The sequence below is a fragment of the Anarhichas minor genome, unplaced genomic scaffold, assembly GCF_050575085.1.
Source record: "Anarhichas minor isolate MPS153535 unplaced genomic scaffold, ASM5057508v1 ptg000055l, whole genome shotgun sequence".
NCBI classification, from domain to species: domain Eukaryota; kingdom Metazoa; phylum Chordata; class Actinopteri; order Perciformes; family Anarhichadidae; genus Anarhichas; species Anarhichas minor.
Window position 1 is genome coordinate 3651829 of NW_027466501.1, and position 13265 is coordinate 3665093.

General features: G+C 44.5%; 1 protein-coding gene across 1 annotated transcript; it reads left to right on the forward strand.

Moving 5' to 3' along the window:
- The first annotated feature begins 1688 nt into the window (after positions 1–1688).
- samm50l (sorting and assembly machinery component 50 homolog, like) lies at positions 1689–12171 on the forward strand. The gene is made up of 15 exons (XM_076076106.1): positions 1689–1836; positions 2694–2807; positions 3012–3113; positions 3205–3292; positions 3976–4082; positions 4972–5102; positions 5225–5312; positions 5706–5834; positions 6027–6098; positions 6613–6699; positions 6882–6952; positions 9366–9433; positions 10036–10182; positions 10354–10495; positions 11414–12171. Exons 1-15 carry the CDS (start codon positions 1816–1818, stop codon positions 11457–11459), a joined length of 1413 nt encoding a protein of 470 aa, XP_075932221.1. The 5' UTR covers positions 1689–1815; the 3' UTR covers positions 11460–12171.
- Positions 12172–13265: the final 1094 nt, after the last annotated feature.

Sequence of the window (13265 nt, forward strand, 5' to 3'; positions counted from 1 at the left end):
AAAGGTCGGCTAACGGCTAACTTGAATGATCATTTAAAACCAGTTCAGCTAAGGTTAAATGTTAAAGTGACACACACCAATCCCAGCTCTTCATATGGTGCTTCAGCCAAACCTCTGGTGTTTAGTTACTTTTAAATTTAATTTGTAAATCCAACCCCACAGTGTTGCCCTAACTGTGCCCACTAAGGAACCCCAACGGTCCTGAGGCCATAGTTTAGGAACCACTTAGGCGTGATTGTATGAGGGCAATTTTAGAAGCAGAGACTTGGGAAATATCAAGGAGTCTATGAAGGCTTGAATTCACTAAGTTTTTCTCCTTCAATATCTATTGGCACAATTTTGTGACTCGTGTAATTTAAGGAGGGTTTCAAGGATTACGAAATACTGACACCTAGTGGGTTTGACATCAAGGTTAAAGAGTGGATCGCCAATGTCCACAACCTGAAATAATTCAATGAATGAAAGGATCACACACACTAACTGACACATAAACCTTAAACAGGGCATATTTCCAGTTTACGCTACTGGATACCGGTTGATTTATGGGGCTCGGGACAAATAGGGTTGGGGGAATGTGTTGGGGCACACTCAATGGGGGGCATATGTCACTGGCAGGTTAATCCAGTTATGTCAAGGGTCACCAACCATTCATTCATGTTGAGGATTAAAAACAAGTCAACATACACATGGTGATTGTCATTGTTTTAAGTATTTTTTCTAAATGAGCTAACAGTTAAAAAACAATAATGGTTCTTGTTTTTGCCCCGCTGAGCGACGTTCAAGAAGCTCTGGGAGTTCAAGGACCACAGTTTAGGTAACTTTAATTGTGCAGGCTGTTGGTGGATATAGTGTTTATTAGACCCTCTGCAAACCCAAAATAGTCACTGGTGCACAGCTTTATTTTGATAGATATAAAGACTTGGGTGATGAAGGAGGCCGCTGAGTGAATCATTGTTATTTCCCATATTTGATTACATGTATCACCAGCCCATAGCTACGTCTAGTTACAATTTCAGTCATACCGCTTTAATAGTTTTACAGACTACAGCAAACAAGCACAAGCACACAGACCGAAGCTGGCATCCCCGCTGCTGCCAGTTTCAGTTGGAAGTGAAGTCAGCGTAAAGAAGACAAACAGCGCCATCTGCTGGATGAGCTCCTTCGACGTGACTCGTCCTTTGCCGCCCCGCCCACATCAATGTGTTCTTATTTCTGTCCAATCACAGAGAGAATACAGGGTGATGCGTTTAAGAGCAACACATTGTCAGCTTTAACCGTAAAAATAGGCTTATTCTTTGCGGCTGTCTGGTGCGACTAATTTACCACATTGTAACATCTAACTCATTACGACGTTCTTATATTGCAACAACGTAGCAGCGTGTAACTGTGGCTGGTGGGTGCGTTCCTTGGTTCTTAGGACTGTACTTATGGTAGAAGAGCCACTTCACGGAAGCGTGTAGTTTTTTAGCATCACTCTAAAACCACAGAAGTGAACTCATTATTATCGCCACGTACCCTTATCTGCGTAGTTGTCAATCACCCTGCTATTGTCCACCTTTACATTTTGTGACATTTCATCTGCTGTGTTTTGCTGAAGATAAAATAAACTATGGTAGCCTAAAAAAATAATTTTATGAGGTTAACGTACAATAAAAACAGTACTTGAATGCATCACGGGATCTCGTGAACTGTCATGGCGTCTCCCTTGAAGGGGGTTTGGTGCTGGAGAAAGTAGCCGCTGTCATTTATCAACTACCTCGCGCGTGCAGTGCAGCTAACCCCGACCGAAGAGGCTTTTAGGAGCGGGTAGTTACCATGGGCACCGTCCATGCCAAGGTAAACTGTATTTCTTCCTGACTGAAGCCTCTCTGCGGGTTTGTGACCATGACCTCCCTGCCTGGCCAGTGCTGAAGGCTGCACACTCACCAGCATTGTACTCAATGTTCTGTCACACACCGTTTGAAAAAGACGAGCAATGCAGAGCAATGACGGGTGAACTGTAGTGTACACCGGCGAAATGTGCGTAGTGAAACGGTAGAACTATGCCTCTAATTGATTTGAACGCCCGTAATACTGCTAATACATGCTGGGCGGGGTTTTCAAAATAAGAGATCACTTTTATTTTTTTTAAATACCTCGTTGTACTCAGTGTGGGGATGATTTAGTGGGCCATTGGTGCTTTCAGGCGGTATTTATAGAGAAGAGCATAACAAGAAGGTGTTTTATTATCTCAAAAGAGTATAACAAATTCAGAAAATAATTCCACTTGTCTGTAACAGTCTCACTTACGGTTGAGCTATTTACCTCTATCACCTGCTTAGAATAACCAACAATACCCCCAAAAGTATCCAAGTATCAATATTTGTATTCATCTTCTAATTTATACTACAACTTATTGAACAAGTCGACCCTCGTGCTCAGAACTGTCTGAACTGACTCACCAATGCGCTGTGACATTCACAGCCCGTAGGACATCAGGCACTCGTGTGCTGTGTCCTCTCATAAAGCCCCCACCTATTGACTTTCCTGCCCTTTAAAGGTGCCATACATACTTTTTTTTTAGTTATGTCGTTGTTCTGGACTGTGTTAGAATTAACTGTAAAGTCCCACCGTACCTGACTTTAAAAAGGGGCTCTTTGCATTAGATTGTGCAGGCGGTTTCATTTAAAGCATTGTGCTCATCATTGTTGTAGAGTCTGGATCCTCTCCCGATGCATGGCCGGGACTTGGGCATCCACCCTGATGACCTGGTGGAACCTCCAGAACCGGAGCAGGAGTCCAAGCAGGAGATCCTGGAAAACAAAGATGTGAGTAGTAGCAGTAGTGCTCGTATCATGGCAGCTCTCGTAGTAGGTTACACTTCCAAGTTACAGCCAGCAGAAGAGAGGAACACCAAACCGATCACCTCTGCTTGCTGAAAAAGAGAGCGCAATCACATTTTTTAGTTTTGTTTGTATCCGTGACATGATGCCGATGTGAAAGTAATCCAGGTGTAATATCTTTGATTGCAGGTGGTCGTCCAGCATGTCAACATCCAGGGTCTTGGAAGAACTAAAGAGGACCTGCTCGGCTATGAGATCTCTGAGGTTTTCCACGCCAAAAACCTCATCGACGTATGTATTTCCGACTGTGGCGTGGTTATAGCACTCTGACTCCTGAGTTTTATAAAGATTAAAGTAGATATGTTTTCTGTCTCGGTTACAGGTGATGAAGAAATCTCACGTCGCCAGACAGAAGCTGCTCCGCCTGGGAATCTTCAAAGAGGTGGAGGTCCTGATCGATACATCTGAAGGTAACTCATTCTTTCCCAAAAACAAGCCACACAATGGAATGCTTTATTTTTAAATCACAATTTTAGCTTCCAACGATTATGAAAACAAGATAATCGACATAAAGCGATTATTGTGCCGCATTCCGTTTTGCAGTAATGCTCTTTTGATCTTTTGTTATAAATCCAGCGCACCCCTTTAACTTAACAGCGGTACGCTTTCGCCCCGCTCCACCTCGTCCCATTCACCATGCGTTGTAGCTGTGACTTTCTTTGCTGAATCATCACCATTCATATCTATGATTGTGTTCTTCATAGATCTAGCCTCTTAACGTTGTTCTCCGAGTGCACCGGATTGATGCATTTCACTTTGAAATGTACTTAATGTTCAAAATCCATGTTACTGAAGTCAGTGAGTAATCATGTTAAATATTCATGATCTCAATATTGAACAACATAATGGTGAATAATTATTGTCATAACAGAGCAGCCCAAATAAAATCATCTTCCATTGCCCCAAACTGAAATGTGTAAGAGAATGGTACAGTTCATTAAACATCTGTCTGTATTTCTTCTCATGCTTCTGTTGGTAAATGTTGCTATGAGACGTGACTGCATGCTGTTTTTCTATTGGATGACGGCCATGTGACGTGAACATGCAGGAACAAAACAAACGTTCTTCCCCCTGATTGGTTGTCCCTCCCCAGGTTCGGACGCTTTGCCCAATGGACTGGATGTAACTTTTGAGGTGACGGAGGTCAAGAGGCTGACGGGAAGCTACAACACCATGGTTGGCAACAATGAAGGAAGCATGGTGAGAGAAACACTGTATTATGGGCTGTGGGTGGAGCATGAGAGCGTAGGATAGTTAACTAGTCCACTGAGGTTCCCTGTGCACACACCATAGACACATCGTTTCGTCTTTGAAACAGTTTTATACCATGGCCATGGAAAATACTTTGTTCAAACTTAGATTAAAGTTCCAGTGGACATTTTAATCACTTATTTAAATCAGGTTTATTAGATTGTTGTAACTATAGCAACAATACCACAACTTTCCATGGCTTTCTCTGCATGACACCTTGGTGTACTGAAAAAGATATGAATCACACATTTATCACTTTATTTTTACATTTAAAGCCTTTATTGGGCTTTTTCAAATGTAGCTTCAGATGTCTGTCGTCATTTTTTGATGACGTCATCACAAATATATTTTTTGTTATTGTGGTTATATAAATGCAAGTTATAGTTCTGTTAGATTGTTGCTAGACCGCCCAGTTAATACAGGCCCCTAATCTGTAGCTATGCAGAGGTCTAAACACAATGAATAGACATGCAAAAACCAAAAAACACTGGGCAGCATTCAAATGTTGAGTTAGTTATTTTTCCAAGTATTCAGTCCAGCCCCACTAAGATAGTCGGCCTTTCTCACAGCAGACGTTTGGACATGTCACACAGCAGAAAAGCACATGTGTAGCCAATAGCATTACTAACGGCTGCATTCCAATTCAGATTGAGCTGTTTTATGTGCATGCTGGCCCACTAGTTACTGGAACACTTGAGTAGAGCGGAGCCCCCAATAATATTCTATTGGTTGCACTTGTGCCTTTCCTGCTATCACAAGTCAAATGTCATCATCACAGTGAGTTGTTGGTAACTAGTTAAAGTGGCTGTGGGCTAACAGGATCGGTCCGGTCTTCCAGGTGCTGGGTCTGAAGTTGCCCAACATGTTTGGTCGAGCGGAGAAACTCACCTTCCAGTTCTCCTACGGGACCAAGGAGACGTCCTACGGCCTGTCCTTCTTCAAGCCCCAGCCTGGGCACTTTGAGCGCAAGTACGTCGGTGAATGTTCCTTATAGGCCGATTCTCACATGTGGGATTGCCAGCGCTAGCTTCACTGCACCGCCGTGGCGGCACAGTGATGGAGTTGTTTTCAGATTGTGTCCTCTGTTTCAGCCTCACCCTCAACATGTACAAAGTCACCGGTCAGTTCCCATGGAGCTCCTTAAAGGAGACCGACAGAGGCGCATCTGCAGAATTGAATGTAAGTGTGTGTGTGTGTGTGTGTGATTTTTAACTAGATACAGAGTGAGCAACCATGACCTAGAGACCAGGAAGAACGTGTAACTACTGTCATCCGTCTTGCATTTAGTACTCAGAAAATAATATATATTTATTGTTTTCATAAAGAAAACGGTGGCATTACGTAAACAAACTGGCATTCACAGGGTTACAATTCAGTAAATGAATGAATATTTAGTATCTCTGTTCAGGACTGAAGTTTGGTAAAAGATTTAACTCTGCAAAAGTGGAAAATAATGTGAATATATGATTTTATGGCAGTTTTTTGACGCAGACATTTTGAGTCCTCTAAGCAACTTTTATTTTTTGTAAAGGGATGCACTGTTCAGTAAAACTTCTCCCCGTCCTCCTGCAGTTTCCTCTAGGGAGGACCAACCACACGCTGAAGTGGGAGGGTGTATGGCGGGAGCTGGGCTGCCTGGCACGCAGTGCGTCCTTCGCCGTGCGAGAGGAGAGCGGACACTCGCTGAAATCTGCCCTCTCGGTACGGCTTTTCTAGCTTCCACTACACCCAACATTTCAGTTGCTTTTCTTTTATGTTATTTTGTCTATTCTGAAAAAACACGACTTCTATCCAAAGTTACTGTTTTTTGTCTTTTCCATATTTCACATTTTCAACGTTTCTGAGCGCTATAAAACCACCACAATTTTGACAGAGCTCCGGTTTTGTTTGCAGCACACTGTGTCAATCGATTCAAGAAATTCCGCCATTTTCCCCAGCCGGGGTGCCTTACTTCGGATTAACCAGGTCAGTGTGAACGCATGTTTATGCCTCGCCCAACAAATAAGGTGCAAAGAACATTTCACACCATGAAGTCACTGTAAGGGGCCATTTATTCAGTTACTGAGTCAATAAATGAACTTTTTCTCTATTCAAAAAGAACAGTTGCTTTTTTCGGACTTAATTTAGTAGTAGTTGAATAGTTTTACTTGAACCAAAGATGAAAATGCCTGAAAAAGAAGTCACAAATGAAGAACAAGTTCAGCTGCTTTTATGGGCTGAATGGCATCTAAAATAGTCTCAGTTGTTACCAAAACCTCAGTGTTTGTTTCTTCAGTGTTACATGACAAAGAAACGGTCTGAAATGTTAAATTCCTCCCAGATCATCATTGGCGTGTTGAAACTCGACACCGTTCACGGTGTAGTTTTGAAACATTAAAGTTGAGCTAGTGGGACATTTTGGGATTTTTTGGCACCAGCAGAAGTTGTATTTCTGAGTTGCTTCTGCACCAACAAAGATGTTTTATCCGTCCGCCTGCAGGAACTGGCTGGGTACACAGGAGGAGACGCCAGCTTCCTGAAGGAGGATTTTGAGCTGCAGCTCAACAGACGGCTCTTCTGGGACTCGGTAAGATGGAAACAAGTCACTCCAGACCTGTTCAACAAAGTTTTTCAGCTTGTTGTTTTGTTTGTAGTTGCATCAAAGAACCACCAGTGGGCGATAAAGCAGCACTAAAGTAGTTCTGGTACACTGAATAGTTTTTATCTTTTTAGGTTTTGTGTATATCTAAACTCTTTGTGTCCTCTCAGGTCTTGTCTGCATCTCTGTGGGGGGGAATGCTTTGTCCCATCGGACGACAGCCATCCTGCATCGCTGACAGGTACAGAGGGGTCATCTGGCTCTGACACATCAGCCCTCAACAAATCACTTCCACTGAGAGCACATTAATACTAATTATAATAAGATAATCCTTTATTAGTTCCATAGTGGGGACATTTGCAGGATTACAGCAGCAAAGTAGTACCAATAGAAAAACAAATAAAGACAAAACAAGTACAATATATAGTCAAACAGTAAAGGTATAATAAATAAGTAAATCGCTAAAAATACTATATAATCAGATTGAGTGGTTGGATACACATTATTGCACATATGAGGTAGAAAATATGATTTTTTTCTATTGCACAGAGTAGAGTATATTGCACGCATTGATATTGGTATTGCACATGAATGAATGAGTAATTTGCCGGGTTTTTAAACGGTATGTGTGGTCAACTGGGAGCAGAGCTGGTTGTGCAGCCTGACAGCGGCAGGAAGGAAGGAGCTGCGGTACCTCTCCTTCACACACTGAGAGTGAAGCAGCCGGTGCACAGAGCTGCCACTTGTCCTGCATCGGGGAGGAGGTGTTATCCATCAGGGATGATGGCTTAACCATCATTCTCCTCTCTCCCACCACTTCCACTGGATCCAGTGGACACCCCAGCACACTGCTGGCCTTCTTCACCAGTCTGTTAAGTCTCTTCCTGTCGACCACTCCATAAAAGATGGCTGTCGCCACCACAGAGTCGAAGAAGGTCCTCACGAGTGCTTCACCAGGTCAGATTCACTCCCTTATCCGCACATACTGTGGACGGTTGGTGAGGTAGTCCAGGATCCATGCTGTGAGGTGGTGGTCCACCCCGGTCTGTTCCAGCTTGTCCCTCAGAGGCTGGATGGTGTTGAAGGCACTAGAGAAATTCAAAAACATGATTCTCACAGTGCTTCCAGCCTTTTCCAGGTGAGAGAGGCATCTGTGTAGCAGGTAGATGACAGCGTCATCCACCCCGATACCATGCTGGTAGGCGAACTGAAGTGGGTCCATTGATGGTCTCGCTAGGGGGTGGAGATGGACAAGGACCAGCCTCTTCAGAATCTTCATCAGGTGCGATGTCAGTGCGACCGGCCTGTAGCTGTTGAGGTCCTTTGGGTGCGGGGTCTTTGGCACTAGTACCACACAGGATGTTTTCCACAGCTGTGGCACTCTCCCCAGCTTCAGGCTCAGGTTGAAGACGCGCTCCACTATCTCACACAGCTGGTCTGAACAGGTCTTGAGAAGCCTTGAGCTGAAGCCATCCGGACCCACGGCCTTCCTCGTGCTGCTCTTCTTCAGTTCTTACTTCACCTGGGTTATTGTGAGGGACACGTTGGGGGGTGGGGCCTGTGTGCTGGAGGTTGGTTGTGGGGGATGGAAGTGCAGTGTATGTGGAGGGTGGAAGGGAGCTGAATGTTGTGGGAGGGCATTATACAGGGGGAGCAGCAGCAGGGAGGACTGGCTAGGGGGAGGGGAGGATGACTGATCAGATCTGTTGAAGAATGGGTTCAGATCATTCACCCACTTTTGGTCCCCACAGGCTGGGAGTTGGGTTCCTTGTGGCCAGACATGGTTTTAAGGCCCTTCCAGACACCGCTGCTGTTCTTCTGCTGCAACTGATCCTCTATTTTTATCCTACATCTGTTTTTCCCCTTCCCTGATCCTCCTCCTCAGCTCCCCCCTCCTTGTTACCTGACCTAAATGCCCCCTTCTTTTCCTTGAGGGCCTTTATCTCAGGAGTAATCCAGGGTTTGCTGTTGGAAAAACACCGTACAGTCCTGGTGGGTACGGCGTTCTCCACACAGAAGTTAATATAGTCTGTTATACAGTGTGTGAGACGGTCCTCCCCATGGGCTTCACTGAAAACTCCCCACATGGCTGAGTGAAGACAGTCCTTCAGAGCCTCATCCGCCTCCTCAGACGACTATTTGACTCTGCGAGTGACTGCTGGATGTCTGTGCATGAGGTTTGTACACAGGCAGGAGGTGCACCAGGTTGTGGTCAGATCTTCCCGGGAGAGGTGATGAGGTGTATGCCTCCTTGGTTTTGGCATAAAATAGATCCAGTTTTGTATTGTCTCCGGTGTGGCATGTAACATATTGGAAGAATGTGGAGAGGAGGACGGAGGGTCATGATTAAAGTCACCAGAGATAAGGAGTGCATCCGGGTGTTGTGTCTGCAGCCTGCTTGTCGCTGAGTGGATGACGTCAGGCTACTACCTCAGGCCGGTTACTTTTAAGAAGCTTCACATGTAAATTGACCCATTCCTTCAATGTGTTGTCATTTGTCCCCCAAACGTTCCCATTTTGTTTAAGCAGTGTTTTTGCTTTAACCTTGTGATATTAATGCCCCTTTTTTTAAATGGCAGACGTGTGATTTTGACTGCACACTGCACTGAGTGATGTGATGCACCGCGCTCATGATAGTTGTGTGTTTTGTCCAGGTTCTACCTCGGAGGTCCCACCAGTGTGCGAGGGTTTGGGATGTACAGCATCGGGCCGCAGAGTGAAGGTACAAAGCTGTTCAGACAGTCGGTCATGAAAAACTTGACCTGACGAAATAGCTTTAGAATGTTGGTTGTATTTGAAATATGGATTTTGGAGAAATGACCATTCATTCATCGTCGATTGTAAAAAGGGAGCATCCCGCTCACTGTCCCAGACTATAAAACAAAGACAAGCAGCTCTTGCAAAATGAGAACATCTTATCAAACCTGGTGACACAGTGGGTAAAGGGACAGTCTGATGTTTAGAAGTGGGCTTGTATGAGGTGCTTCCCCATAGTCAGTGTATTACTACAGTAGATGGAGTTTGGAGAAACAGACAAGTAGCAGCAAAGCAAGGTACTGCTCTGGATGTATTATAGAAACATAAAATAATCAATATCAGTTCAAGTGTATGTTGTATTTAGAATATTTTGTATTTTGCGGTTACATATACCATGTAACCGCAAACCCAGGTTTGATTCCAGCTGGAATCATTTGTTGCACGTCATATCAGTCGCTCCATAAAAGAAGAAGCAAGTAAATAAGGAGCTGCAGCTGAATTTACTATGAATGAAGTAGTGTAGTACAGCAACGTATCTTGGTTTAACGCTCACTCTGTGTGCTCCAGGTGACTATCTGGGTGGAGAGGCGTACTGGGCCGGCGGCCTCCACCTCTACACTCCGCTGCCCTTCAGACCGGGCAAGGGCGGCTTCGGAGACCTTTTCAGAACGCACTTCTTCCTTAATGCGGGCAACCTCTGCAACCTCAACTATGGTGGGTGGACTGAAAACGGCCCTAGATGCATTCAGGACCGGCCACAACAGCTGACTGAACGGCAGAATTCTCCCTTTTATAATTCTGAGCCATCAAATATAAATGGTAAATGATTTCAGTGCGTCACCACGTCCCAGGTGGGCTTTGACATGTGGAGTGCTATGTGTGCAGGCGACGGTCCCCGGGCGCACCTTCAGAAGCTGGCTGAATGTATCCGCTGGTCGTACGGAGCGGGCATCGTGCTGCGGCTCGGCAACATCGCCAGACTGGAGCTCAACTACTGTGTTCCCATGGGAGTCCAGAGCGGAGACAGGTAGACCAGCGCTCACTGACGGGACCAAGGGTCACCATGTTATTGTTGTTAGAGGAAAGAAGATTAGGGTGAACTAGTTTTCACTCAGATTATCCATCAAACAGTTACAAATTTCATCTCGCATTGTGTGCCTGCCTGCCTGCCACTTAAAGGAACAGTATTTAACATTTAGAGGGAATTATTGGCAGAGATAGAATATAATATTCATAACTATGTTTTCATTAGTGTGTAATCACCTTGAAACTAGGGATTATTGTGGTTTCGTTAGCTTCGACTGAGCCCTTCATATCTACAGAGGGAGCAGGTCCTCTTCACAGAGTCCACCGTGTTGCACCGCCATGATTCTACGGTATCCCAGAATGGACAAATCAAACACTGGCTCTAGAGAGAGACTTTCACCTTTTTTTAAGTTACCTGAAGACCACCATAATTTTGACACGCTCGGAAAGGGAGGGGTGAGCGGAGGGGTATTAAGTCGAATGCAATCTGCAACCTCACCACTAGATGCCACTAAATGTTACACACTGTTCCTTTAAATCAGCGAAGGTTGGGTCTGAAATCACAAGAGTGAAAATGTAAAAAAAAATACTGAGGTGTGCAGTTGGAAAGAAGCAAGTTTACCAGACCTCTGCAGCCCACTCCTTATCTCTCCTTCAGGCTACATTAGCTGTAACTAGTGTAACACACCTGACCCTCAGGCCAAGCTGTGGGTAGTTGAGGTGCGTGTGGGTAATGTATGCACCAGGTATTGACAGGAAGGAAGACTGTGTTGAATGACAAAATATATATTTCTGGTTCTGCTGCATTGATTGTGAGTGCTCCTTTCAATTAATAAATTGTAACTATGCTACACAAAGCACAGTGTGATAAAAGGACTTGTCTCAGGATAACGGTCCTCACTTCTCTCTCCTCTCGTAGGATATGTGACGGTGTCCAGTTCGGAGCAGGGATTCGCTTCCTGTGACCTTATCACTCCACTGCCCTCGGTGCTCCAGCAGAGGCTGCGACATGAGAAAGGGCCTTGTTGTTTGTCACCTGTAACTTGTTGTAGAGTGTGTAACACTAGCATGGGTCCCTTGTCCTGGAGAGACGTGCCTGACACCCCCCCCCCCCCAAACCTATTGACATGCACCGGTCGAGGCTTTTGAACAACAAAGTGCCAGCGCTGGGCCATAAAACTAGCGAAACTTTTGTGCAGTACAAACGGTTTGGTTTAAATTTTTCAGCGCTGGTACCTTGTCTGTGGGAAAAAAAGTCATCTATCGGTGATTTCACCCACTGTGTTTCCTGGGGTGACACAAAGTAAATTATTTTCCAGAATGTTAAAGAGATTTCGGGCATGTTCCCTGTTTGCCTTCCAGGAAAGCTTCTGATCTAGGAGAACGACTTGTTAGTGATTTACTTTTGACACCACGCACTCCCTTGTCGTGATGGGAGGGATCATACCGATAAAGGCACTTTTTAATCAAAGCAGCGGTGTCGGAAGGGAATCCAAACCTTCATGCCAAAGCAGTTGTCTGATGTGAAGAACGGCGGGTCAACCTCTCGAGGTTGGGAACCCCTCCACCCCCCCACCCACCCTCCTGAGCAACATCCACCACCAGTGCTCTTACCGTTGGTCCTCTTTTTTTGATGTTGTTGAAGCTATTCACAAATAAATCCCAGCTGCTCCCCTGGTTTGTCTTTGTGCTTTCTCAAATACACATTCACTAATCAGGTGGGATGGACAAAATGCAGGTATCACATCTGGATCTTGTGCTTCATTCGTTACTGCTCATTGTTTCTTGCCTTTTAAAGTCAAGAATATTTCATTATCAAGGCCATTTTAGGACTGACCTTGATGAGTTACATGACAGAGTTAAGAACTTTATTTTGTAGCAGTCGGGGACATCAGCAAAGCAGTTTTGCAATCAGACAGTAGCCTTGTAATTAGATTTATGAATAGTTGAATTACTTTTATGGGATAAAGGGACGTCCAATCTGTGGAATACATGCAACAGTGTTTGCCAAGCAGTTATTGGGTCTACAGGAAACCGTCTAACCTGAAGGAAACATCTCTCCAGCTGACATGTCGGTGAGTCACTGCCCGGCCTTCTCACGGGTTTTGCCTTGACCGTTTTGAACCTTTGCTCTGCAGGAACCTGTGCAGGGCAGTTGAATGTGGATGGTGCCAGATGTTTGTTTGATCAGTGCTTGTTCTGCGTGGGAGTGTTGGCAGGTGTGCAGCAGGTGACTGCTGGCATGGCATGTTGCTGAAACTGGAATAAAATGACCTCGGTTTATCTTTACCCTGGAGAAAGTTGGTGGTGCAGAAGAACACCTTGTAAACCTTTTTCAGGATAGCATCTGAGCTCAAGTCAACCATTGATCTTTAGAAATGCAAAATAAAGAATGATGCTACCGTGCCAGCATACTTTGTCTCTTACATTGGAGAAAACATGATGCAGTGCCCTACAGGCTAGAAAACCTTTTGTGCACTGTTGCACCAGCGTGTGCAGCTCGCGCCCCTTTTTGTTTTTCACCCCTTAACTTTGTGCATTGAGTATGATAATTAGTTTATAACCTCTTACCCACAAGGCTTTAGTTTGTTTTTTCACTGGCCATCAAATAATATGGAGCCAAATCCAGGCCAATAGTTTTGATCATTTGAAAAAAAAATGTTGAACTTGAAAGTTCAAGTTGTTGAACATTGAAAAATACAGCAATGTATTGAAAATAAAAATAAGTGAATGAAAAGTTTTTTGGGATTGAATATAATTTTGATTCAGTT

Coding starts and splice junctions, on each gene's coding strand:
- samm50l (XM_076076106.1), top strand. CDS start 1,816: ATGGGCACCGTCCATGCCAAG. Junction 3,114..3,204: donor ACGCCAAAAACCTCATCGAC/GTATGTATTTCC, acceptor TCTCGGTTACAG/GTGATGAAGAAATCTCACGT. Junction 5,835..6,026: donor CGCTGAAATCTGCCCTCTCG/GTACGGCTTTTC, acceptor TTTTGTTTGCAG/CACACTGTGTCAATCGATTC.